The 26735-nt window shown below is 52.9% G+C and overlaps 9 protein-coding genes across 9 annotated transcripts; 2 read left to right on the forward strand and 7 right to left on the reverse strand.

The window, feature by feature from the left end:
• Positions 1 to 147: 147 nt before the first annotated feature.
• NUU61_009285 (40S ribosomal protein eS8) lies at positions 148 to 834 on the reverse strand (the record flags this gene model as incomplete). The annotated part of the gene is made up of 2 exons (XM_056659810.1): positions 148 to 676; positions 761 to 834. 2 exons carry the CDS (start codon positions 832 to 834, stop codon positions 148 to 150), a joined length of 603 nt encoding a protein of 200 aa, XP_056508103.1.
• A 779-nt stretch (positions 835 to 1613) lies between these two features.
• On the reverse strand, positions 1614 to 2267 carry NUU61_009286 (DUF2470 domain-containing protein; the record flags this gene model as incomplete). The annotated part of the gene is made up of 1 exon (XM_056659811.1): positions 1614 to 2267. The coding sequence occupies one exon, from the start codon at positions 2265 to 2267 to the stop codon at positions 1614 to 1616; it is 654 nt and encodes a 217-aa protein (XP_056508104.1).
• A 549-nt stretch (positions 2268 to 2816) lies between these two features.
• NUU61_009287 (uncharacterized protein) lies at positions 2817 to 3272 on the reverse strand (the record flags this gene model as incomplete). Its single annotated transcript, XM_056659812.1, has 1 exon — positions 2817 to 3272. The coding sequence occupies one exon, from the start codon at positions 3270 to 3272 to the stop codon at positions 2817 to 2819; it is 456 nt and encodes a 151-aa protein (XP_056508105.1).
• Positions 3273 to 3505: 233 nt separating this feature from the next.
• NUU61_009288 (uncharacterized protein) lies at positions 3506 to 3766 on the forward strand (the record flags this gene model as incomplete). The annotated part of the gene is made up of 1 exon (XM_056659813.1): positions 3506 to 3766. One exon carries the CDS (start codon positions 3506 to 3508, stop codon positions 3764 to 3766), a length of 261 nt encoding a protein of 86 aa, XP_056508106.1.
• Positions 3767 to 4428: 662 nt separating this feature from the next.
• On the forward strand, positions 4429 to 5388 carry NUU61_009289 (uncharacterized protein; the record flags this gene model as incomplete). The annotated part of the gene is given in 3 exon segments (XM_056659814.1): positions 4429 to 4498; positions 4513 to 5162; positions 5314 to 5388. The coding sequence occupies 3 exon segments, from the start codon at positions 4429 to 4431 to the stop codon at positions 5386 to 5388; spliced, it is 795 nt and encodes a 264-aa protein (XP_056508107.1).
• A 619-nt stretch (positions 5389 to 6007) lies between these two features.
• On the reverse strand, positions 6008 to 11184 carry NUU61_009290 (putative plasma membrane phosphate transporter Pho87; the record flags this gene model as incomplete). The annotated part of the gene is made up of 6 exons (XM_056659815.1): positions 6008 to 6153; positions 6233 to 7355; positions 7415 to 8615; positions 8839 to 9282; positions 9912 to 10771; positions 10858 to 11184. 6 exons carry the CDS (start codon positions 11182 to 11184, stop codon positions 6008 to 6010), a joined length of 4101 nt encoding a protein of 1366 aa, XP_056508108.1.
• Positions 11185 to 11816: 632 nt separating this feature from the next.
• Positions 11817 to 20362, reverse strand: NUU61_009291 (guanine nucleotide exchange factor DCK1; the record flags this gene model as incomplete). Its single annotated transcript, XM_056659816.1, has 3 exons — positions 11817 to 12752; positions 12840 to 13272; positions 13914 to 20362. The coding sequence occupies 3 exons, from the start codon at positions 20360 to 20362 to the stop codon at positions 11817 to 11819; spliced, it is 7818 nt and encodes a 2605-aa protein (XP_056508109.1).
• A 1521-nt stretch (positions 20363 to 21883) lies between these two features.
• Positions 21884 to 23922, reverse strand: NUU61_009292 (cytochrome P450; the record flags this gene model as incomplete). The annotated part of the gene is made up of 8 exons (XM_056659817.1): positions 21884 to 22055; positions 22131 to 22560; positions 22622 to 22692; positions 22766 to 23068; positions 23134 to 23291; positions 23390 to 23487; positions 23544 to 23775; positions 23839 to 23922. The coding sequence occupies 8 exons, from the start codon at positions 23920 to 23922 to the stop codon at positions 21884 to 21886; spliced, it is 1548 nt and encodes a 515-aa protein (XP_056508110.1).
• A 1849-nt stretch (positions 23923 to 25771) lies between these two features.
• On the reverse strand, positions 25772 to 26416 carry NUU61_009293 (guanylate kinase; the record flags this gene model as incomplete). Its single annotated transcript, XM_056659818.1, has 2 exons — positions 25772 to 26343; positions 26407 to 26416. 2 exons carry the CDS (start codon positions 26414 to 26416, stop codon positions 25772 to 25774), a joined length of 582 nt encoding a protein of 193 aa, XP_056508111.1.
• Between the last annotated feature and the right edge of the window lie 319 nt (positions 26417 to 26735).

The following is a 26735-nucleotide window of genomic DNA, read 5'->3' on the forward strand; positions in this document are numbered from 1 at the left end:
TGACGGCTCAGAGCTCTACAGACATTTGCATCCGTGGACGCCCCAGATCGTGACAGTTTTCTGGTGAACATAGCTGAAACTCCGATTAACCGTGTGCAACGACCACCCACGCGGCCTTCCCCAAAAACCTTTTTTTGGCTATTTCGTTTACTTCCGGATCGCACGCTGGTAGAAAGCCAGCTCCTCACCCTCGAGGATGTACCCGTCGACACGGCCGCTCTGGCCGGGGCGCGAGGCCACGACGGCGAACAGGCGACCGGACTCGAACTGCCGCTCGATGGCGGACTCAACCTTGCCATTTTCGGCGAAGCGGGCAGCCTGCTTCTTGGCGACCGAGGCGCTCTTCTTCTCCTCGGGGGCATCGGTCTTCTGCTGGCGTCTGCGGCCAATGGGCTGGCCGTAGTGGGCCTCGTACCATTGGCGGAAGGGGGCGGCGTCAATCTGGACGACGGCCGACTTGGTCAGGGTGTTGGTGCGGACCAGCTCGTTGTTGGACGGGTGGAAGGACACGCCGATCACACGGGTCTTGCGGGCCACGCCCTCGGAGCCCCACGAGAAGTTGCCGGACTCCAGACGCAGAGCACGGAACTTCTGGTTACCACCACGGGTGCGGACCAGGTGGATGCGCTTGGTACCGATACGGGTGTTGGAGGGCTGGCGACCCTTCTCGAAAGCTCTGTAGAACAAAAGCACACACAATCAGATTCTTGCCCTGACAATTCCTGGTAATATCATGACTGGGAGATAGCGTCCACCGTACCTCTTCTTGCGGTAGAAGGCCCGCTTGGCACCGGTGGCCGAGCGCTTGTGGCGGGAGTCGCGGGAGATACCCATATTTGCGGTTGATGGAGGGGTCTGTTGGGCCAGAAAGAAATCCAAGATTAGTATTATGATCAATTTGCAGATTGCGGCGGCAGTCCTGAGGCGAATCCCCAGTCTTCTGTTTCGTTGGAGCGCAAAACAAGATCGGACTCGGATCGTTGAAAATTTTTCTGGCGGCGAGATGGTCGATAGTCGGCAAGACCAGAAGATATCGAATTGCAAGCCCTCCTTTCCTCGTAATTTTTTTTTCTGTCCTCTTGAGGTATTCCCCCTCCCTTCCCAATGTCCCGAAGCGGTGCGTAGACAAATCGAATGATCCCGATCGAAATTGTTGACTCGACGAAACAGAAAGACCGGAAAGAAAAACCTTGCAGGAGTCGAGGCGGAAGAAACGAGACTCACCTCTAGCTCTGCAGCCCTTCACCAGAAACGCAGAAAAGGTTGTCGATGGGTGTCGTGGAAGTTGGCGGTCGTGGACCCGTTGAATTTCGCAGAGCGCAGTGTGTCGCTCGCTTGTGTGCGGTTGCCCTAATTCACACTAGACCCAGGTTGGTTAGTGTTACACGTGATGTTGATGAGTCAGTGTATGCTGAGTCAGTGGAGGGGTGGCCCCTTCCCATTTGGGCAATTCTTATTCCTCTCATGAAGCACCATGCTCTCCACTACGTCGTCCACTACGGCCTTTTCTCCCTTTATGATCTACCTTGGCACTGCCTTGGCTATCCTCAACAGCAATTCTTCTGAACTTGATTTTCCCCAGGTTATTTATTTAGATACACAATATACTACGTCTACTGCTGCTTCCCCTTCTTCGCCCGCTCCTCCTTGACGATCTGCGCGATGCGCTGCCACACCCCAAACCCTTCAATAAAGCATGAGGACACCCACATCCACCACAAGCCCGACATCAGAGGCACGCCAAGCGGCTTCAAGCGCTTGACCGCCAAGAAGCTCGCCTCCAGCAGGTGGATGACCAAGACACCCGGGAAGAGGTAGGGCTGGATGGTATACACGAAATGTGCAAAGTCCGGGACATACTTGTAGCCGAGGTATTCGTAGACGGAGGCGCCGGGGAGGAGATTGCTGCGCTGGAAGCAGCTGATGTAGGTGAACACGCACAGCGCGAACACCACGGTCTGCACCACCCCGCGCGGGCCGCGGTACTCGGTGAGCGTCACGTCGCTGCGGCCCAGACGCTGCAGGCTGTCGTTGTGCATGGCGACTAGACGCCCGCGCGCGTCGGAGATGTTTTTCAGGGGCGGGTCGATCGGGACGCTGTATCGCGTGCCGTGGGCGCGGATCACCAGGTGCGTGTTGCTGATGTCCTCGAGCTGGGCGGTTTGGGCCTCGCGGGCGCTGATGGCGCAGTATGCTTGGAGGAACAGTTCGAGGGATTCCGGGTGGTTGGCATTCATGTGCTTGATGACGACGTCCTTGGAGGCCATGGTGAATGTAAAGGGCAGTTGTGGCCGTTTGGGTAGTTCTGGTGAGATTCTTGTAGCCAATTGGGGCTCAATTAGGGTTGCCGATGTATACTCGAGTTTATCGCAGAATGGCGCCCAGGAGATGGGCCATGGATGAAATATAAGCCAATGCCAAGCCCGGGCCTCGGTTGGATCACTCCACATGTGCGAACTTACAATTGTCCCAATATTGAGGCGTGATATTGGGATACGAAGAACATGGCATACAGAGTGCCCACGTGAAATCGGTCCATTTTTCAATGTGAGACTCCATAATCGTACAGGGGTGTATTGGTTTCTCTCGAATCTCGGGAAAAGAAATAAGAAGAGAAAGAGACAGAAAAACAATGATATTACGAACCCACGCACGGCTCTATAGACTCGGCCACATGAAGAGATTCAGTCATGACGACGTTCAAATATGTTTAAATATATATCCCATCGGGCTCAGGCCCTGCGATCGACGATATCAACTCCTAGTCCACGTTGAGCGAGGTTCTAGCAGGGAGAACAGAATATAATCAAAGAAACTTACATCAGAGCCAGTGTCAAATCACCGTGGATGCGTGCTTTGAGCTCGACCTCAATCTCCAGGTTTAATTCCAGCTTCAACTTCATGCCTTCCTCGTCGTCAATCGACTTCTTCTCCTGCGGAACCGGGTTCATGCCGCCGGTCGGCTTGAGGTCTGAATTTTGTTGCTGATAGGGCTGCATGGCCTTGCCGGGCATGATCTCGTCATCCGAGTAATCGTCGTATTCTTCCGAGTCATAGTCATCCTCGTCAGAGTACTCGTCGACCTCGTTCGGCTGCTGGGTCTGTTGTTGCCGCCGTCGTCGCTGGGATTTCTTGGTCGGAGCAGGTTCTTCTTCATATTCCTCGTCGGAGTATTCGTAGTCATTGGCGCTGTCATAATCCTCTTCGGAGGAGTCGTCGTCCTGCACGGGGAACTGCTTCTTTTGCTCCTGGGGGTTTTCGACGGTGGCCATGGTAGTAGATGCGATGACCGAGGGATACTATGCGTGGTGATTATAATAAATCCAGAGAGGAACACAGAAAATAATCAAGTAGATCAAAATAGAATTGGAATAAAATAAAAGAAGATAAAAAGGCAAGCGGTGATGATATCTCGGGCAGAGAGCCAGCACATTGGCGCATGACGTTGGCGGCGATCTTGTTTTCTTGTGTCTCTCTCTCTCTGCCCAGTTATCCACCACGCGTCATGTCTGTCCAACCCTTGGGATTGCAAGCCAACACGGCTCAGCCGGTGGAAATTACCCAAGTGACAGCGGCTGTGATTCGCCTCGCGTGGAATACCCGCAATCTCCTGACGAGATCCGTGGAAACAAGCGAAGCACAGGACACCGAACCAGTCTACCAGTCTACCAGTCTACCAGTCTACCTGACAATACAATCCAGGATGGCCATGGCATTGCAAAGTGGCGTCATGGCGGGTGAAACAGACACCTCTGCAACGGTCTGACGTCTACTTAATCTATTTAGTGGAGTGGCTCCAGCGCCAAAATTCACCGATCCTCCGCTGATTGGCACATGCGACGTCTTTTTCTTTTTTTTTTCTCGCGCTGATCTTCCTCGTCAGAGCAACACGGCAGGGATTTGTGCCCCCCAGATCGGCTTCCCATTAGCGCATCGTCTCGCTGTGCCCCCATCTCTCAGCACCGTGCTCCATACGGGCCATACGGAGGCCTTCCAGGTCCTGATCCTTGCTTGCTGGCTCAACGTCATACTCCACTTGCTAAAAGATCTGGAGAGAGAGAGAGAGAGAAACTGGGTCCCAACTGCCTGGCCATTCCCTCGGCCAACTGTATCCGAAGTCACTCGGGGAATCCATTGTATCCAGCAAACCAATTTCCCTCCATCTGACGTCGGAGGCGGTCCTAGAGGGTCACCTCCTGCCCGGTTCTGAAGACGTCAAGTGTGATATTAAACGGTTGGACAAAAAGGGAAGAGCGTGGCTTTTTCGCATTCCCTTCTACATCATAGCCCCAGACGCGCAATTACATAGGATCTTTTTTCCCGGCTTTCTTGTGACGCTACAGCCCGTTCATATTCCGCGGTCTTTTCCCTCTTGATTGACCTCTTTTTCTTTTTCTTTTTCTTCTCTTCTTCTTCTCTCTTTCTATCATGGCCGACCAGGATACTCCCCAAACCCCAAACCCCGAGTCTTCCACTACCACCCCCAGCAAGCCAAAGCGTACTCCCCCCAAGCTGGGCAAGAAGACACCCCCAAGCAAGAACAGACCCCGCCGTTATCAGAGCAAGACCAGAACCAAGCCGACGACCAGCAAGGCCAACAAGAAGAAGCAGGAGAAGAAGAAAAGCAAGAAGCAGGCCACTCCGACAACGAAGAAACACAAGAACCCACCAAACAACAAGACCCAGACTCGGACCAAGACAACCCCGAGCCCGAGCCTGAGCCGCAACCACAACCCGACCAAGACCGCATCAACCGTCGTCGCCGTCGACCTCGTCCCGCACCCCGCCGCCACGAATCCGACCTTGAATCCATCCCCCGCAACGACATGGACGCCCAACCACAGCCGCGCCAGCGCACCCGCCGCCAACGCCAGCCCCAACAGCAACAGCCGCAGCAGCAGCAAGACGGCGGCCCGCTCGGCGGGCTGGGCGGTGTTGACCAGGCTGGCCAACTTGTGCAAAACACTGCCGGGAATGCGCTGAACGGAGTTACCGGCAGCGCGGGCAAAGCTGTGGGGGGTGTTTTGGGTGGCGGGCAGAAGGAAGAGAAGGACGACGGTGGTCGTGACGAACAGCTGCGATTGCGGCTGGATCTGAATCTCGATATTGAGGTCCAGCTTAAGGCGAAGATCCATGGTGATTTGACTTTGGGCTTGCTGTCAGTATTCCCTTTCCTTCTTCCTTCTTTCTCTGCTTCATTCCCATTCTTGCATGTTTCCCCCTGTCGCTACTCACTATTTACTATTTTTCAATTCTTCTCTTGGTGCCCTTCCACTGACTGACAACATAGTAATTAATGTGCCTCGGCTACAGTGGCTAAACAATCTCTTTCTGTCGAGTCGTCGAGCAGCCCTCGTGTATGATGACTTGGTTACGGTTAAGCTGTGAATGCAAGATGCACGGTTTGGTTTAAAGCTTCAAAGCTCTTTGATCTAGTTATTTATCTATTTCTGATATCTTCTTCCCTATTTTGTTAGTTTTTGGTTCCCTTTATTCTTTTCTTGGCTCTCTATATCTAACAGTCTTGAACCCTGTGTTGTGTGATGCCGATTCCATGTACAGTACATTTCCCGATCTCAAGAGGACCTCGACCTCGGGAAATATCAGGTGAATGAACAACCCTCATTCCAAACTCTTGATATTTCACATGCCACATTACTTCCAAAATTCCTGCGCGGATACACCATCTATGATCCTCGATTGACATGGCGGGGGGAGTATGTGCAATACAAAAGTGGAATCTATCACCTGTGCAACAATCCAGTCCGGGAAACAACTGTGCAAGTGGAAGAGCAGACGACACAAAAAGAATAAAAAAGTGCAAAATTAGAGCAAAAATGAAACAACACTCCAAAAGGGCATCAAGGGTTCAAATGTATATCCTTCCTCGTCTCTCTCGCAATGCACCATGTACAGGATCTTGAAAAAGAAGCCAAGCAAGCTGTCACGAAAACATCCAACAAACAAGTAAAACTCCCGAGCACTCCGGGTGTCTCGGGTGTTTCTTCTATAGCCCTGCGACATACATCAGCCCATAGCCAATGGTGATGATCACCACATAGGCCATCAGACTTGATGGGACACCGCGGGTGATAAAGTGACGGACTTGGAGGTAGCGCTGACCGGTCTGAGGCACCTCGGTCATGATGGCCGCTATTAAGGGAGAAAGCAAGGTCAGCAAGGATTCTTAAGATCAAGTCATTCAAAAGCAATAGAAAAGAAAAAAACATACTCATGTTGGGGAACCCGCTCGTGGGAAGACCCATGGCGACCGAGCACATCAACGCGCTCGCCATGACCAACAAGTTCGGGTGCGGGTCCTCCATGCCGACACCGATCTGGCGCACCAGCGGCAGGAAGATCAGGGCGGCAACAGTGTGGGAGATGAATGTGGCAATGACAAGAACCAAAGACGTGAAAACCAGCAGCACGCCGTAAAGACTGAAATGCTCGACGCGCGTCGTGATTCCGGAGGCGATGGTATGCAGCAATCCCGACGAAGTCACGGCCTTACCCAAGCACAACCCACCGGCGGCAAGAATGATGATGGTCCAAAGGAAGTTATTGAAATCCTCTTTATTGAGGATTCCCGTGCCGAAAAACAGCACCAGAGGGACTATGGCGATAACGCCCATGTCACCGAAGACGTGCTCGAGTTGATGGCTGGCACACCAGAGAACAATTGTGGCAATCGTAACAAACGTAATAAAATACTGAACGCCGGTAAAGCGGTCCTTGACTGGACGCATGGGAACGATGGTGGTGTTGCGGTCGGGGTGGAAGGTCAGCAGCAGGAGCACCCAGATCAGCAGGATCGAGATGATGCAGACAGGCAGCGCGATAAAAAACCACGCTCCCCAGCTGACATCAGGCTTCATGTTCTGCAGAGCAATAATGTTCTGCGGCGACGCAATCGGAGATGCCGCACCTCCGACATTGGCCGCCAGCGCGATGCCCAGCACCAGCGCCTTGGAGAAATTCGAGTCCGAGGGGAGGTTTCGCAGCAGAGGCTGGATGATCGAGTAGCACAGCACGGGCGATGCGACGTTGCTAATCCACATGCTCAGGAACATGCTCACAAACATGTTCGTGAGCAACATAACCCGAGGCCGGGATCCAGCTTTGCTGAGTACGAGCATGGCCATGCGTCGTGCGATATCGTACTTGGACAGCGCCGCGGCAATGGTAAACCCACCAAGAAGCAGCATGATGACAGGAGTCCACATGGCCGAAAACACCTTGGCGGTCGCGTCCTTAGGACCCAGGCGTTCCGGGTGCTTGCCGTCTGAGCGCATGATGCCCAGAACAACCACCAAAAACGGGATCAACAGCGAAGTGACGAAAAGAGGAATAGCCTGCACGAAAACAAAGAGTTAGAATGGAAAGAATCCGAAGGAATGAAGAATAGTCATACCTCGGTAGCCCACAAAATACTGACAAGGACCAGCATTGCGAGACAGTTGTTCTGCTCGGGCGAATCCATGACCGGGGACGCGAGCAACGCTCCAAAAACCACGATACTGACAACTAACGTCACGAAGCTCGGGCTACAAAGCCACACGGGGAGGCGGATACGGCCAAGCGGAGTCCGAAGCTCCTTGTTCTTGGTATCCTGCTTGTCACCCTGGCGCCGTGCAGTAGCCGGGTCCTCGTCGCCGCCTAGGAGAGTCTGGCGAATGCCGACATTGGCAGCCTGAGCGCGGCGTTCAATCTCGATCATCTCGCGCCAGACAGTGTTTCGTTCCCAAACAACATGCTCCCGCAGATGTAGACGCAGCTCGCGCCGAGCCAGCGAACGGTTGCCCTTAGTAACCACATCGGCGTACACACCCTCGACTTTCTCGATATTACTATCCACAGCGGCCATGGTGTTGTCTGTGAAGGGAGCCGCGGGGTAGACAACCGTGTTCAGGTAGTCGCGGCGCAGGCTGCAGTAGAGGGTCTTGTCGTATTTCTTCAGAGCTTTGGAGAAACCGGTCTTGTTCAATTCAATGAACGATCGAAGCTCGCAAAGCGAAACGTATACTTCGATCAAACGTTTCTTCAGCGACACCCCATTGTTGTACAAGGCAAGAAAGTCCTGGTCGCTAAAATGGGACTCCTGCGGGCCGCGACTGCCTGCCTGGCCAAAAAAGGCAGAGTCTACCAGATCGCCCTGTTGCCCATCATCCATTGCCGACTCTCTGTCTGTTGACTGCATCATCCTCCGACGCTGGGAGGGTGCCGAGGGAGAATGGTCATCGTCACTGTCCCCGTCATCATCAGCAATCGAGTCGCTGACGGCGCTGGACCGGCGACGGGTGGGTCCTGTGTTGCGGCGAGAATTCGAACTCAAGTTCCTTGCTTTGATGACAGTTTCGCTCACCGGGTCCATATTGACCCCGTCTGTCTCCGATAGGTATCCCGCGGCGTCACTCAGCAATTCCTCGGTGGTCTCAAAGATCTCTGCCTGCTTGATCCGATAGAAGCTGCAGATCTTATCCATCTCCATATCGAGGGCGCGCTTGAAGACACTATTCGGGTCGTTCGACTGAGCTGCCAGCAACGGGGCAGACTCGACATCAGTGGTGGCCTGGCCATCGGGCTGGTGGGCTTGCTTCTCAAGAGAATAGATCCTATGTTGCAGATCGTACGGTTAGCTCCATGGTTTCGAGTCCTCAAACTCCCCTCGCTAATATCGATCATGCATCTACCCAACTCTGTGCGAGGTGACACCCGCGGCGATGTGCATCTGTCGACAGACCCATTGGTTCCACGACCACGGGCGACCTCGAACGAGCCCCAAACACGCACAAATCTCTTTCCAAATCAAGCAAACAAAGGGAACGAACGACGTACAATTTCTTGAGGTTGCTGTACGCAATATAATTGGTACTCCAGTCCGGCACCGCGTTGAACTGAATACTATGCGAGAATTTCATCTTGGCCGCAGTCTCCGGGTCAACAGGCGTGCGATTGGCAGTTTGCGCGAGGTTGCGAAGGGCGTCACCCCAGAACCGGAGTCGAGTGGAGCGAAAGCCCCGCGGGCGGCGCTCCTCCGATGAACCTGCCTTCTCCCAGTCTTCTTCGGACTCCGAATCAACCCCAGCAAGTGATTGCGAGTTGGCAAAGGGTTGGAATAGCCGGGCGACGTTTCCGGAAAAACCAGCGCGAGTGTCCGCAGAGTCGAGATCTGGAAGTAGCGGGTGCTCGGCTGGATAATCGGCGAGTTCAAAGGACTCGTGACGCGAGGAGGTAGCCACTGTTGGACGGGGAAAGGCCGGGCTGGAGTTGGCCACGAACCTTCAATTCCTTAAGCGAAAGAGCCAAGAGGGAAAAGAGAGGGAGAGAGTGTGACAAGAGGGATGACCAAAGTTGTTCGGGAGCGGGTCAGCTGAGAACGTGGGTTGCACTGGTGATCAACCTGGAATCGACAAGTATTTTTCCCATGCACTGCCGATCCGAGAATTTGAGGATAGATGATATTCTCCGATCGGGTGATCAGGAATGACCAACGTGTGCAAAAGGCACGCGCTTCTGGGGGCCGTTGCACCATTGCCCGATCGGAAATGGCCCCGGGCTGAGCTAAGCCGCCTTAACGCATACAGGGTCCATGGCCTCCAGAGCTGCTACGCCGTGGCCATAGTCTTGCAAGGATCGAACGGATCGAAGACACACGATTATGGTTGTGTTCTGGAGAGGCCCGAGGTGCGGCGAGATCGATTATACAAGATCGCGTGGAATGTGTTCGGTGGTGCACGGGAAAGTGTCCACAGCGGATCAACCCAGGAACATGCCAAATATGTGGGAACTAGAACTAGATAGATACATGTACAGATGCAGAATTGCTCGGGGAAAACCAGGCAAGAAAGGAAAAGAGAAAAGAAATATGAAAACTCCCACAGAACATACAAGTCTCGGCTCGCTATCACCGCCGACGAGGCCGAAGACCCAAGTTCGCACGACCTGTAATACCAATCTTGTGCTGCTGGTCTCTGCGGTCCCAAACTCCACTGCGACCCTCGGCGACTGCGACCAGCTCATTTGCGACCCGCTGTGCGAAATGCACGTCACGCCGCTTTTTCGACGAGTCGAGAATCCACTTGATAGCGACCCGGCGACGCTGGCGCTCGTTCAAGGGGTGGGGGACCTGCACGGAGGCACCACCACCGACGATACCCTTTTGCTGACGAATTCGGAAGAGCGGGGATACCGAGTCAATGATCAGGGTGAGGTAGTTGACAGGGTCGAGAGGCAGCTGTGGGGCGGTGGGAGAGCCGAGGAGAGGGCGGCGGGAGTTGATCTGGGGAGGGGGGGCGGTGCGGAGGTGGTCCAGGATGGTTGACATATTCTGAGAGCGAATCAATATAAAGTCCTGGGATGATCCCCCCGGGGCGGGGGGCTTGTAGAACTTGTGGATTTGGAGCTTGTGCCTGATCCATACCTTCTGCGCCAGGGTCAACTTTCCATCCTCCATCAACATCTTGGTGAATTGCTCCTGCATCGAGTCGTATCGCTTCTGGTGCTTCAGCGACTGTTTCTTCGGGATGTGAGGCGGGTCGAATTTGAGCCCATTGTCCCGCTTCGCAGCCTGCCCGCTCACTTGGTCAATCATGTCGGCGAGCACGGCAGCAGACGCATCGTCATGGCTAGGAGTCTCCAATTCGGGAAGACGGCTGCGAGCCGAAGTCGAGAATGAGCGCGAGCCACCCTTGCCCTTGCCCTTGCCCTTGAACTGATCCTGCATAACCTTGGGCATGTGTTTCATGGCTTGTTTATCGCGTTGGAGGACCTGTGAAGTAGAGAAAGTGTCAATTACCCAGAAACAAAGGATTCAAACCTGAAATTGAGATTGAATTCCTCGGAGAAAGTACCAACCTCAGAAACCGGCGTCCCCTGCTCCAATTCCGGAGACGACGGCGTCCCATCACAGCTCTTATCCTTGTCCGGGTTACTCCCCTTATGCATGATCCTATCGATCTCAGCCGCCTCCTCGCTAACATCGGGCAGTTGGTCCTGCGTCGGGAAGGTCTGTTCATCAGGCGGGACGCCCTTTACGCCATCGCGCGACGAGTTCCATCGTCGGTGCTGCTGCACGGCGGCAGCGGGCCGGAATCGGATGGGCGTAGCGAGTCTCGGCGAGGCAAGTCTGGCGGCGGCGGAAGCCGCCTTGTTGGCAGTAAATAGATTGAGTCGGGGCGGCATCGTGATTTCGAAAGCCCAAGAACCAGTCGACCACAAATAATACGGTCGATGTTCTCGACTGCGCGGATGGGGTTGGGGTCGTGGTCCGGCGTTGTCTGGCGCAAATTTCCCGGATATGATGAGTCAGCTGCCAAGACTGCCCCGAGTGAGGTCATGGGTGATGGTTCACCGTATTTTGCTGAGAAACAGGATCTTCGATACTTCCAGGGTTTGTGTGACTGGAGATTTATGCAATGTGCATATCGATGTTTCAGAGGCCAATTGAAAGTATCTATTCTTGCGGATCACGTCCAGTCAGCTGGACGTTTAGCACCCATCGAATCCATGACTGGATCCCAATGAGAAATATATAGTTCCGATGAGAAGCCATACCCAACACAAAAAGGCGATAAATTTCAACAAAACATTTTCCTACTGAAGTGTAAAAATATAGACACATGAAATTTTGAGGCTAGAAGAGACATGTACTTCCACCCACTAACCAAAACCAGCCAGATACAGGCAGAGGCACTACAAGAGACAACGATCCAGCCGACAGGGCAGTAGGACTCGCCCACCAGGCAACATAATAGAAAATAGGACAGAGAGAGAGAGGAAAAGAGAGGGACAAGGGACAAGGTATAATAACGAGCTCAGCTCCGAAGCGTGCCCAGCACACCGGCGGCGCCATCGGCCACGTCATCGGGGTAGACGTAGAAAGCCAGGGCGAGAATGAGGTACATTCCCAAGCACATGCCGCCCTCCAGGTAGTTCGACTTGCCATCCTGGATGAGCAAGGTCACAACCAGCCCGGAGATAAAGAAGGCGACTGTCTCGAAGGTCTGGAAGTGCAGGGTCATCTCTACGTGCATGATCCAGCCGAGAATGACCAGGAAGGGAGTGACAAAGAGGGCGATCTGCAGACTGCTGCCGATGGCGACACCGATGGCCAGGTCCATCTTATCTTTGTAGGCGACGACCACAGCGGTGACGTGCTCGGCGGCGTTGCCAACGATGGGGATCAACACCAGACCAATAAAGGTCTTGCTCATGCCGGTGGTCTGCACGATGCTGTCGATGCTGCCGACCAAGTAATCGGCGCAGATGGCGACGAGGATGGTGACAATGACCAGCACCACTGTCGCAGCCCACGGGTTAAGCAGACGCTCTTCTTCCTCTTCTTCCTCTTCGGCGCCGCCAGCCTGCTCGGTGTCGCTGCCATTGGTTTCCTCGAAGAGGTGCGAGTGCGACCGCAGCTGGAAGTAGAGGTACATCACATAAATGAGGAGCAGGATGACCGAGGTACCGTGCGACAGGATGAGGATGTTGCTCTGGGCGTCCTGGTTGGTCCGGGAGGACTGGGACAGAGCGGCGTAGAGTGTGGCCGGAATGATCAGCGATGCCGAGGCCACCGCCATCAGCGACGACATGGTCGACGCCACGGTGCTGTTGAAGCTTTGCTCCGGGTAGCACAGGCCACCGACGAAGAAGCAGCAGCCCAACACCAAGAGAATATTAGACAGGATGCTTCCAAGCATACTGGCTTGGACCACGCGGACCTGGTTATCCTTGAGCGCAATGATGCTGACCTAGAAGCCGAAAAGAGCAATGACCAGTCAGCTATCTCCACACCAACCTTGCAGAGTGAGGTAACCAAAAAGAAAGGCAGTCCTTACGATCAATTCAACGGCATTTCCAAAAGTTGCATTCATCAGGCCCCCGAGGGCCTGACCCATCGTCGCGGCCAGCTCCTCGGTGGCGAAGCTCAGCAGCGAGGCGAGCGGGATAATGGCAAAGAAATTGAAGGTAAAGACGGCGGTAGCATTCCAATGGAGGAGGCCAGCGATGATACCCAATGGGACAAAGACGAGCAGCAAGTTGACGTAGTCGCGCACCAGCGTCAACCAGGTCAGATGCACGACCTGCAGCGGCCAGCGCACCCAGATCCGATCGTCCTTGGGATGGTGGTGATGGTGCAGATGCTCGCGCTGGTCGTGGGGCGTGAGACCCGACAGGGACTGAGCTGTGCCACCGAGCAGCGTCGTGCGTTCACTGGGCTGGAGTGTGCCATTGCCGGAGCTCATTTTTCTGGCTGGGCCGAAGGTATGGCTGCGAAATTGGGATCGAAAACCGACGGTCGCTGAAACACACGCTTGTCAGCCGGGGGAGGTTTCAAGGATGAAATGGGATTGAAAAAGAGTTGAAGGGGGAGAGTTCGGGGGCAAGGGGAGACGGGAGAGCAGTGCGTACCCATGGTTGTGATTTGATTGATATTACGGTTGCGGCCAAGCTCTTAGGACACTCAAAGCGAGATGAATTGGCATGAAACTGGCGATGGGACACAGCCTCGACGCCACCAACTTGGCGGATGGAGCTTGGACGATCGGACTCCACATTTCATTCGTGTCAGTTGGCTGATTCGTCGTTGAAGCCAAGAAATTGCACTGCCACAGTGAAGGAGCTTGGGATGCGGAGAGATGACAACTCTACTGTAGCAAACTATACCAACTATACCAACTATATCCAGAGAGCAACTAGAATATGGTATCTATTCAGAACACCCCAACTGACCCGATCCACAGGAAAAGAAATGAAAAACAGATATGACAAGAAGTAGAGCCAGTGGAATCAAAAAAAAAAAAAAAAAAAAAAAAAAAAAACATCAGGTAGTAAATCACATCAAGAAGGGAAAATAAGGAGAGTGTCGAGACTCGGAAAGAAATGAGACAAAGGAAGGACAACAGCTTCACTCCTCCGGGAGCGTGCCGTTGGCTTTGAAATCCATCCGGCTGCTCTTGCGGCCGACCCCTTTGAGCAGGCTCAGCCGTCGGAAGACCGAATCTCGCACACCACTATTGGCGTTGGCGTTGGCATTGGCATGGGCGTTGGGATGGGACATCCGGGTCCCATTTGTCGTCATACTGTCACGTCCGGCCTGGTTACTTTCTCGCGTCACCGGGCGAGAATAGTCGCGAGTGGATGGGAGGGTAGACCAGCCGCCACTCGAGGCGGGGGCTGGTCGATCGGAGGGGGCACCAGAGCCAGTGGCGGTCGGACTTCGGTGCTGGGAGCCTGTGCGACTACGACTGTCGTGGGAGTGGGCAGCGGTGTCGCGGGAGGCATTGCGAGAGGGTTTGTTCTTCAGGGATGTTGTCTGGGTTTCGTCACCTGCGTTGGCAACGGACGGGGAAGAGCCATGTTTGTAGGCCTTCTCACCCCCGAACCAACTGCGTCGTTTCTCGCTCCGTCCACCACGCGAACGGCTGGTTGCGCGGCTATGGATCGTAGCGGTGTCGTCATCCGCTTCCTCTTGCTCACCCGAAGCGCCCTGGCCCTTGGGATCTGCTTGCTGGATCGTGAAGATGGAATTGGATGCGCCATGGGATCGCTTGAACGGGTTGATGATGCTGATCCGATGGCTGGCCGATTGCCGTTCAGAGCGTTTGCGGGAGTGAGTGTTTCCACGAGAGGATCGGATGAGCTCTTGCTCGGGGCTGACAGACCGCTGGGCCACCTGGTTTTGACGGATCTCCGACGACATGGGAGACTGGCGGACCGGTTGTGTGGGCGTTGGCGACTGGTTCTCTGCCGGAGACGAAGCAAGTGACGCTAGTTCGGGCTCAAAGGTTTCCTCAAAGCGCCGGAGCAACTCGGTTTGCGTGGCTTGCTGAGCAGGACGCTGGAAAAGGGACAGCGCATGTTTGATGGCCAAGGCGTGGTCGATGAGGGCCACTGCAAGTGCATTTTCCATGGGATCCGCGGGTTCAGATGCTTCTTGCGGTTCGTCCAGCGGGTCTACAAGGTCCTCGTCTTCTGCCTCAGACTGCTTCTCACCCTGGGCCCCCGAAAGGAAACGGCGATATGATGCCACGCAGTTGGCGGACGACGACCCCATCTCTAGCAGTTGCTCGAGAGCCTCTGTCAGACTCGACAGGTTGCTATCCTCGCCGGATGCTGCGCGACGCTCAAGAAGCTGTAGCTCCTGCGTCTTCCGCCATGTCCGCTCGATGGCAGTCTGCAGAGGAGACAGGGCAACCTCCTGGACAGAGACGATCTCACTGCGGCGGAGGATGTTCGGGAATGGCTCAGACACGGTGAAAATGAACTTCTCCACCCATTGCTCGCGGACGTCCGAGCTGCCCGTGTGTCTTCGCGAGGTGGAAGAGAAGCGCAAGGGATCGGAAATCAGAAGATGTTCGCGAACGGATTGCGGCACCTTGGATCGCTGGTAAACAGGGTGAGACACCTCGCGATGGGCACTGACGCCACTGATCTGGAGGAACTGGCCCTCGTAGTCTGAAATCTCGCTGGAGGACATGATCTGTGCGGTGGGGTGCTCTCGCTGCATCCGATCCACGAAGGAGGCCATGCGCTCTGTCGGGGACCCTTCAAAGATGAACTCCTTGTCACGTAGGCTGGGAGGGAATCCAAGACCCTTGTAGACCACTCGGAAGTATCGAGGGAATTGTTTGCCGCCCTTAGCAACCAAGTCATAAATTCGAGCCATGGAGCTCTGCGCTCGGGAGAGCTTAGCGAAGTCCATAGTCGTGTTCTCATAATGAGCAGCAAGCTCCTTGTAGCAAGCCAGAGCAGGCGCCCAGGCCATGGCATTCTCGAAGTGCTGAATGACAGAAAAGTACAAAGCCTCCTTTCGTTCGAATGCGCTTTGCGCCGGGAAAGCCGGCGTAAGGAGCTCTGGCACAGACTTGGCGAAATCCCATTCATATAGATCAGCGTGGAATTGGAGCGCCAGACCGGCCTCTGTGAAGTTTCCTGCTGCCGCCTGGGATTCGGCTAGTTCGTGAACGTAACGGATGAAGATATCCTCACGGCCCATGTCCTTCATGTACTCCATGAGTTTCAAAGCGTGAAGGCTCTGAGTCGATGCGTTACTCTGAGAAGCCACCAAAAGATCGAGCAGCTCATCAACTGTTGCAATAAGACCCTTGACGGCGTTCGAAAGGTCTTCGTCCGAGGTTGCGTCGGTTTCGAAGAGCTCCAGCATTTCACTGATGAAGATCTTCTGGCTGACGCTCTCACTCATTTGCTTGGTTTTGAACAGAGAATCCAGACTGGAGATGATCTCGGTCTCAATGATCGAGATGTCTTGGTTCAGGTCCCACTCGCTCAAAATCATTGTGCGGAGGATATGAACAGCAACATGCCGGAGACCCTCATGCACGCTGAGGCAGAGCCCAATGATCGGCGGCACCAGGCACGGAACGTACTGGACCTGGTATCCACCTAGCCGCTTCAACCCGTACCGCTCTCGCTCTTCATCGCTAGTCTCCCAGCCGATCGCTTCCCAGGTAGAGTGCAGCAAGTCGGCGCCCTGCTCGCGAACATCACCTGCAATCTTCCAGACGGCTCGTCGCTTCTGCTCAGGGAAGGTTTCCAAAGCCAGGGCATCGCTCGCCATCACCTTCAGCAATGTCGTGAAATACGCTTCCCAGAGTTTTGTGTCGAATGTATCAGCATCGTCCGGCGCTGGAAGGGACCTGTCGATCAGTAGTAGCCCAATATGCTCAAGACTCTTGATGGTTGCGCGGTGGTTGTACACGTGAATACTGAACCAGTTTTCGGGATAAGCTTCACAGTCGAGGATGGAGTTATGGGCCTCCAATGTCTGGGCAACAAAGGTTGCCAGGTCCAGATCTTTGAGCGAAGGAATCTTGGGAGAGACAATCTTGGCCAGAGCAGCCATAAGTGCAGAGAGCTCCACCAGCGATTCATCAAAGGTCTGAGGAGTTTTGGATGTCTTGACCTGGAAGGGGAAAGACTTGCTGAATAGCAAGGACAGGTACTCAGTCTCATCCACTCCCTCCGTCGAGATAGCACAGTATGAGGCAACGATACTGGGCATAAACTCGTAAAGTTGAGGGTCCGGTTGGCTGAGCAAGCGAGCTACAATTGAACAGCTCAACCGGACTTGATCACGATACAGATCGGACACGCTCGAGGTCGAGCCCCAGTACGGAGCCAGCCATCCCACGCAACTGGCGATCAAAGTCTGCCTCTCTTCGCCAGAGGCAAAGATCTCGAACTGAGTATAGTTTTGGATGAGAACCAGTTTGTAGAGAACAAGCATGCCCGTCACATCCTTGCATGAGTCCATGAAGCTCAGAGCGATCATTATCATTTCATCCCGGCCGAAGACCTTGGAGAGTTCGGGAAGCCACGTGTGGAAATGCTGGACCACTAAAGTCTTGCTACCAACCAGGGTGGCCGAAGAGTTCTTCATAAGCGTCTCGAGTGACTTGAAAATGGTGTGCATGTCCCGATGGAAGGTCGACTGCACAGTGGTGATGCCGATTCCTTCCTCCTTGACCTTTTGTTGTTCACGGGCATTGATGATGAATTTCAGCAGATGCCGTCCCACCTTGAAGGCGGCTCGGAGATTGCGAGATTGATGAACGTCGGTGGCCGCGCTCAGAAGACGCAGGTAGCTGCGAATGAGGCATGGAGTGACGAAAGGAAAGTTGAATTGGTCATCAGCGTAGCTGTCCACTAGCGGACCAAGGTTAAAGCGTCGATCATGAACAATGCCCAGGACAGTGACCAGATTCTTAAATATCAGATCTTCGTATTCCTCGTTGCCAGCATTCTCGACCAGAATTCCGAACAGCGAATCAAACACGCCACTAAGCTGCTTGACGATCTCAATCTCCGGCACAAAAGGTAGGCGCTTCAAATTATCAAGCACTTCTTCCACTGGCCGCTCTCTCCAGTTGAGCAGACTCAAAATGAGTTGATCCTGGGAATATTCCGTGCTGCACAGATGGGTTTCAAGGCGCAGAGTAGCCAACGGACCTGTCACTGCTTCATCTTTGGCGGATTCATTCTTGCCGAGTGCACTCCATGGCAGATTCAAATAAGCACCTTTTCCGTTCTCGATACTGGAAGTTTGCTTGTCATAGGCATGCAGGAGGAGTGAATGGTGACCATCTCGGATGAAAGCTTGTTGATCCCACAATGGCATCCAGGCAAGAGCAAAAGGAAATTCGGGTGCATCTGCGACGCTCATCACCATATGAGAGCCAGGAATTTGCTCGGTGGGGATATTCAGACGGATGGTCTGATTCCAAGGCGAACCACGCTGGGCGATTGTAGTGCGCCAAGCTGTGTGCGAGGTATTACCAGAAGACGGGAACACACATCGTTCTATCCGGGCCCCCGAAGCGTCCCGCACTTCGAGAGTGAGCTGAAGGCTATGAAGACCGGTAGTCGCCTGGAGAGGAATTTGACCGGCTTGCGGGTGAGACAGGAGAGCGTCCGTGGGAAGCACGGCCTGTGAGAGGGTGACATAAATGTCGGATCGTGGTCGTGTAGGGGCCTTGGAGAAGCCAATGCGTCGTGTCTGCACAACATCGTGCAAGATCGTTGGGTTCTGGCGAATAAGGGTTTCGGAGTCGCTGCAAGAGAAGGGACGCAGGTGGAGATGCAGACGTGCCGCCGGATCAGAGCGAACATATCGGCCAGTGGGACTGGGAAGCAGAGTGCGAATCAACTTGTCGAAACCGTCTGTGATTCTCTCGCCCTCCTCGCCATCTCGGGCGGCAGACCAGATGTTGATCACCTGTTCTGTGTCCCGATCCTGTCGGAGAATCGGCGAAACTTCCAAAATTCCTACCCCAATAGTGCGGATGGCGGTAGCCTCCTTGGCCGGCGCAGGATGGTGGGTCGCGGGCTCTTTGATACTGGAAGAGCTGGTCGAGGTGCGTGGAGCTCCTTGCGATGCAGGCTTGGCTGGTTGATCCACGCTCTGTCCCCTTGCCTTATTTGACCACATCATACTGCGTCGTGTTCTCAGGCTTCCCTTGACTGACGGCTGCACGTTTCCAGTTCCTGCTCCTTTTGGTACAGCGGAGGTCTCTCGCGATAGCGATGACCTTGACGCGGGTATGGCATCGGTTGCAGGTCGGGTCTCCGCGGCACGGACTGAAACGATGAGATAGAGCTGGCGCCCGTTCGGGGACCCGTCACCAACATCCGTTGCGGCTAGCTCGGTGAACAGTGTCTTGAGCTTGTTGGTTTGACCCATACTGATGAACCTCTCAGGGGACGGAATTTCCAGACTGAAGGATTCAGACAACGGGCTTATCGCCCCCGAGTCCGTCCGCGAGCAAAGCTGAACCCCAAGAGTCACAGGCCCCGATGTATTGCCGGAGACCGCGCTAATTTCGAGTAATAAATGATGCAAGGCCGTGGCGTCAGAGCTGGGGGTAGGTTGGCTATCTAGCATGCTCATTTCCGACTGCAGTTTCGCTAATTGAATGGCGGAGTCGTCACCGGTCAGCAGGCGACCTCTCTGCTCGGGATCGCGCACAATAACATCCCCGCTCAGCATTTTGTTGGCCTTGACAAGCTTCCAGACCGTTTCGTCCCGTAGCGCCTCCTTCTCCTTGCCGGTCAACACGTTGTGTAGTAATTGCCGCCTCGAGAAGTCCAGCTCCTGCACAATTGAAGACATTTCCTCCAGCACATTGTATTGCCGAGCCAGAAGCAGCTCGTGCAGGTTGGTAGAGTGCCATTCGCGCAGACATGAAGCGATCTCATCGACTAGTGGTTCTGTGAGGGATGTCGGAGTCTCGTCGCCAATCTTCAGCATGGGGACTGGGGCAGCTGGCTTGGGTGCATCCGGGTCGCGCGGGGTGAAGGTCACCGGGGTGTGCGGGATCGAGCCAGTTCGCCAGGTATGAACTGAACGCGGACTAGCCAGGTCGGGCTCGTCCGTTTTGTGGATGAGGATCTGCGAAGGTTTCCCTTTCCTTGCGACCACGACATCGGACACATCGCCGCCGGCCTGCGACTCGTTCACCGAGAAGGCTGCACTATTTCGGGACAGGTGATCCCCATCCAGTCCCGGTAGCGTCAATCGGTCAATGCTCCTGCGGTCGCCATTGGGCACGGCCTTGTAGCCCTCTCCGTCGCCCAGAACTTCCCGAATCTCGACGCAGTTCCGCGGGAAAATTCCGGAGAAAACACGAGCTTCGAGGGTCTGTCCCTTGGTGCTGGTCAAACCCGCCAGTAAGGACGGTGGTGCGACTAGATAGCCCCGACACCACTCGACATCGACTCCTCCTTGTTCAATAATGTATAGCTCATCGCCCAGTTCCAAGGGTAGGTCCGCCGGGGAGGTGGGATGAAAGGGGTAGATGGCTACCGCAAAGGCAATCCGAGGCAGCGGCCGCCAGGGCATGGCTGCGGTGTATTTTTATGTTCACTCGAGGCGATGGGGACTTGAGACTGTAGACCTGGGACGTGCCAGTCCCCGCAAATACCGTTGACGATCCGCTCGCGAGGTTCGAGGCAAGGGAGACAGGAGTTGACAGCGAGGAATGTTCGTCTGTTCAATAGAACGCGACATGCAGTGGAGGTTCCAGCTGGTCGGGTCCGGGGGAAAAAGAAAGGAATGCGTGTCCGATCGAAGTATGCGACAAGTTGCAAGGCTCTAAAAATTCATGATTAGGAGGCGCACGCGAATGCCTGTCGAATCTCAGGAACAATTGGAGAGACAAAGAATTGGCCAGGGGGGGGCAGGAATAGAGGGAGATGGACAGAAGGGAAGATTCGAGCAGAAGTGTCCACCGAACAGAAACCTCGAAGGTGTCCTGAAGTTCCCAAGAGTCGCAATTGGGATCCGTGCCCCTTGAGAAACATTTCACGTTGTGGAGACGAACTCGTTTCCCTTGGCGAGAACAGTGGGGAAGTAGGGGATGTCGAACTCACCGGACAAGATGTGGATAGAAGATGGGAGCGAATTGAGCAACAGTCAAAAAAGAAGAAAATAAGAAGGATTGAAGAAACGAATGACGGGGAGATGGAGAAGGACGATCGAGGGAAAATCACCGATCTGAAGGGTTTGTTCTGCCCCCCACACGAGATGTACACGCCCAACGGGGACCAAATGACAAAACAGCAAAACAGCAAAACATGCAGATCATCAATCATCAATAACATGGGCGTTTCAGCTGGGCAGGATAGCTGCACAGAGTACAGCTCGAGATGTGTCTACTGACTTGGCAGAGCGTCGAACGACGGGTAGCTAAGATGAACACAGTAAACAATTGCAGCCAGATGAGCGAGACGAGACAATTCTGTAGGACATAACTAAACACCCATATTATATCAAATCATAATTATTATAACCGTTCTACTTGTCCATCTCATAGATGAATCCGATCGAGGGCACGCACAGGCCAGGGCCCCCTGAAACGAAATTAAATGGGCTCGAACCGGTGGATCGATAAGGATCCACCCGAGTGAGATTCCCGATCTCTCTCTGCGAGATTCGTTAGCCGTTGGTGGATGAAAAATGTCATCTTGGGTTGATGTACTTGTAAACCCAAGTATCAAGTCTCGAAGAATAATGCATTGATTCTAAATACCCCAAGGCAAAGCTTTCACAGGGTCCACGATGGAAGGGGCCAAAAATAGAGAAACATAAGGATACCACCCTACAGACAAGCTGTCGTACAGCTTCGCAAGCCGTTGGTCCAGGCCAAGGCAACACAATTAGGGCCCGGGACGGAGCCGCAGGGGTGCAACCCTAAACATGAGCATCGATCTGTTGCGAATCCTATAGTAGACATCCAAAACCCTAATAGCTAGATTCACTCAATTCCTCATTTCTCAACCGACTCCATAAGCTACCCAGCCAGCATCCAGCATTTTCAATATCCACTCAGCCATGTTAGTTCCTCCAGTCAAGCCCTCCATTTCACTTCTCCGTTCCATTCGGACGTGGGAACAATTTCAAATAGAGCGGTGGCTTCTCCACGGTATCGTAAGATTTGCATCGCTGCGGCCAGTCCAAGCATGTTGGGTCAAGCGAGATATCAAACTCGGAGACCAGACGAGCAATGATGATCTTGGAATGCATGTATGCAGCACTATGAGACCATCAGCAAATGCTAACTCCATAACGGACCAACCCTTTTTGTTTTCTTTTTTCTTTTTTCACATACTTCTGTCCCGCACAATTCCTCGGGCCATAACTGAATGGCTTCCTCGCTCGCCGATTATCGTGATGGAACTCTTCCCTGCCCAGCCAGCGAGTCGGCAAGAATTCCGCAGGCTGGGAAAAGTGTTTACTGGACATGTTCGCCGAGAGCTGGCTCACCCCAACGATGGAGCCCCCTGGGACAAAATGGCCACAGATAGTCACGCCTTCGCGAGGTACTACTCGAGGGAAGACGTTTGGGACTGGGGGCAGCATGCGGAGACATTCTTCGAGGACTGCGGTTAGATACGGCATCTTTTTCACAGCAGAGAAAGTGATCTCCGATGAGGATGGGGCTGTCTCTTGGATTTGCTGCAGAAGTTCTTGGAGAACTTGGGGATGCTGGCTCAAGCGATATATGGTGTTGCAGAGAAGCGTGGATGTAGTGTCACTCCCTTTGATCAGGTATGATCAGCCTTTGCTGTCCATTCCAAATACTGTCTATTTGATACTCACCTGCAATCACCAAACTCAGAGCAAGTCGTTCAATTTCGCGACGACTCAATCCATCCGGTACACCGTGGGATCTATAAAGTCAGCAAAAGAATTCAAATTCAAATTCAAATAATCTATATCCATGAATGAAGGCATCTCACATACTCGATCATGTATGTCATGAAATCGTTGTGGTCTACGACATTCTGGAGCCGTTTCCCAACCACCTGCTTCGCAAAATTCAATGCTTCTATCTTCGAGCCCGAGGGAGCTTTGCCCATTATTTGGTCGACAAACGGCCATAGCCCATGGGGCAGCAGCCGACGCATCGCACAATAGACACTAACTCCCTTCAAAGAGCTGGTCACCAGGCTCATCCATGGATGGCTTATGTTCGGTGAATTGACACTGCCGAAGGACTGTCCGAAGGAGAGATCCGTGGTGAGATCGAACATGATTGCGGTCATACTGCAAATCAAGTCAGTATGCAGTATAAGATACACCATATAACTCCGTTCTGGCTTGATAAACACCTTTTCTCAATATTGATGAACGATCCCTGAGATAAATTGACTTGTTGATGAAGACTGCTCATCAAGGAATCGACATGTTTCAAAACGAGCGGCTCGTGCTCGGTGATGGACTTTTCAGAAAAGGCGTAAGAAAGAATGCGTCGGTACCGACGGTGATCCTGAGTGGACCCAAGAAAGGCAGACGTGAGTGCCAGACCCAGAAACATTATGAAAAGAAAGAGAGTGTAAGATATATCATGTTCGTTGTTACACTTACCTTCTCGGGAGCAAATCCAATGGATGGCGGAGAGTTAGGCAGTCTAAACTCTTTGCCCGGATCCTTGACAAATGCATAGGCATTCCCATGTCCTCTCCCTGATTTGAATTAGCAAAACCATCTGCTCCAGTGGTGGATACAAGAAGCAGCTCACCATAGATATCTTCCCATGCCTGTCCATCGTTCAAAGACAAAATGTTAGGTGCAATTCTCACCACTTCGCCATATCGATCATGTAGACGCTTGGTGTTCTCTGCCAGCGTTCCCCTGTACGTATGAATGGCATGATAAATCCATGAAACCCGGGCCAGGAAAGGACCTGGGTATGAGGCCAGCGGGTGGAAGAAAAGGTTATAAGTCCACCAGATGAGGACTCCAGCCAGGAACTGTGTTGGTGACGGTGAAATTTAGAAATCGTGATAAATGAAACTGGCAGGGAAACAACATACAGTCAAATTGATCCATATTGTCATTGAAAGCTCCTCGAGCCCCAGGCTCTGGAACAAGTCCTTGGGGACTTGTGGGAACGCCATGGTCGATCCTATTGAAAGCAATGATATCTGGGGTGTAGGTCTTGGAGAAGGCATTAGAAGTAATGTTCCGCGAAGGCGACTAAATACATTCCTACAGGGTCTTTCGTATATCAGTTCTAAATATCCTGAGGGCACACAACCTAGCCTACCCGTTCTCGTACAGGTGACCTTATTGAGATCTCAACTGCCTATGGAATTGACGGAAGTAACATCATGGGTTGCACTGCAGCCAAAGTAAAGCCAAATAGAAGAACGAGTGTGCCTATTCCATGCTATCACTGTCGCAACTCGGGATTTAAGCTCATGTGGCACAACTTGTTTCTTGGGAGCCATGAAAATCTTGGGCTAATTTTTTTTTCCTCCTAGTGTCGACCACTGTGTTGCATTGATAATAACCCGGTGCCAATTCATGGATCCTGTTCTGTCACCAGGGGGACATATTCTGCCTGGAATCTTAACATCGTCTTCCCAGGCTGCAAACCGCTTCTGCCAATTGGGTTGAATGGGATCGGCTTCAAAATGTCTTTCTCAGTCAGTTTACAGGACTTTCGCTGTTCAGACCGGAGATTCTAAACTAAGTGAGGAGGCTAGGAGGTTAGAGAACAGAAAATTTGGTAGTCAGGTAAAGTGGAAATCCTACCGGCTACGAAGTTCCACCATGGCTTGTTATGGGCCTAATAATACCGCAGCTTCAATTAATCAAGCTTACCTCGCTAAGTTCAAAGCCCACATATTAGAATTAGCACCCTCAACTCATAGCCATCAATACCGATAACCCGATATTCTTTTGCTGTGACAATGGGAATGATCGCAAAGGATACTACTATGCAACTGAACCTGACAAAGCCGGCTGTGCCAACGGAACCTGGATTGCCAACGCCGAGTCCGTCGTGTGCACAGGGGGAACGTATCCCGAGCCCACGGGTGTGTTATAATACTTCTTTCTTGAGTCCAAGAATCAAGCCAGTAATGTGATACACAGGGAAGCCCTCAAAAACCAACAAAGGTGCCATTGCAGGTGGCGTGGTCGGCGGCGTCTGCGGAGCCCTCATCATTGTCGGACTAATCTGGTTCTTTTACCGTCGTCGTCGCCAATTAACAACACCCACAAATGAAGAGGTTCAATGGCCTTCAAAGAGCTCTCCTAACTCCCCAAGAGAGCTGGAGGATCACGGCCCTGAACCTTCGGAAGTAAGCGGCTCCAATTATCGAAAAGAAATGCCGGCCGATATGCAACTTGCTCAAGAGCTTGCTGGAGACACACAAAACAAACCGCCGACTGAGCTTCCCTGATTCTTTATTATACCCTGGAGTCAATCCTCTTGCGTTTTGCTTTAATCTTTTTATATTCTATCATGCGGTTTATTTGTACTATTTTGTTAATTGAAACTTGCCAATATATTCAAGTGAGATTGTCCAAACATATCAGGAATATACATGAGCCCAGAATTCGTGGTAGTGGATTAAGCGGGGGGCGGGAGCAAGAGAAGGAGAGAGTAATCAGACGTAAGACCCATTGGATGAAACGAAAGACCAGTTGGATCTACAGCAAATCATTCATACATGAGTCGAGTATATATTTGTTTACTTTAGATGATCTGATCTGATCTGACACCCAATCTTTTTAAGCTTATCGGAGCTTTTGAAGGTACCAATCAGAATGGAGTATATTGTAGACCACTAACTCTAGACCCAAATAGTGATATGTGCATAAATAAGCTAGTTCAGTCTAATACCACACCAATGAATGTCAACTCCAACAAGCCATCGGAGTTAAAAAAAAGGCCCAATGTTGCTGGCCGCAAAGCAATGCTATTATTATTTTTTTTTGTTAGGATAATGTACTCAACTACCCCTGAAAGATGAAATCCTCCAGCTCTTTGAAAGCCACCTGGAGGTCATCATTGACAATAATTTTATCATGGACACCCGTCTCAGCATAATCAAGCTCAGCCCTGGCCTGAGCAAGCCTCTTCTGAATCGACTCTTCCGATTCAGTACCACGACCCCGAAGACGCGTCTCGAGCGCCTCAAATTTGGGCGGGCTGATAAAGACATAGCGCGCATCGATGCTCGAGTTGGCCTTCATCTGCTTGACGCCATTCATTTCAATATCCAGCACCACCACAAGCCCCTTGGCATTCTGGTCCGCGATCGTGCGTCGACTCGTGCCATACTGGTTCGCGCCAAAGGTCGCGTGCTCGACGAAGCCGCCCTCGGAGACAAGATCTGCGAATGCCGACGGGGTGACGAAGAAGTAGTTGATGCCGTCAACTTCGCCGGCACGGGGTGCGCGAGTTGTGTGCGAGACTGTGAAGGCGAATGTGTCTGGGTGCGAGTCGAACAGCTTTTGGACTAGTGTGCCTTTCCCGACTCCGGAGGGACCGGAAATCACGACGGGTCGGCCGTCCGTGGGACGTGCTATAGACGTTGATCATCAGCCAATGATCTTGAACTCCCTTCTCGGGTAGACGGATTTCATACTTGACGACATCTCGCTAGCACAGGGATTGAATGCCGTAGACGGGTTTGTAGTTACTTGTGGTATCTTGAAACTATTCGGACGTCTAGTTTCAACTAGAGAAGTCACTGCAAGTTGGTGGGTCACGTGTCTGAACATGTGACTCTGGATCCTTGTCCCGCCCAAAACGAGGGAAGACAGACCACTTGGAAGAATCCTAGTAGCAGGACGAAGGCAAACCATGGATATAACGATGGATGAAGATCCGATGAACGAAAGAGCTAGGGAGGGTGGGGCGAGAAGGGGTGAAAATCGCTCTATCAGTCGCGTGTTAAAGCGGCGCTCCCCAATT

Source organism: Penicillium alfredii, assembly GCF_028826965.1.
Source record: "Penicillium alfredii strain IBT 34128 chromosome Unknown utg000011l_segment0_segment0, whole genome shotgun sequence".
NCBI lineage: Eukaryota > Fungi > Ascomycota > Eurotiomycetes > Eurotiales > Aspergillaceae > Penicillium > Penicillium alfredii.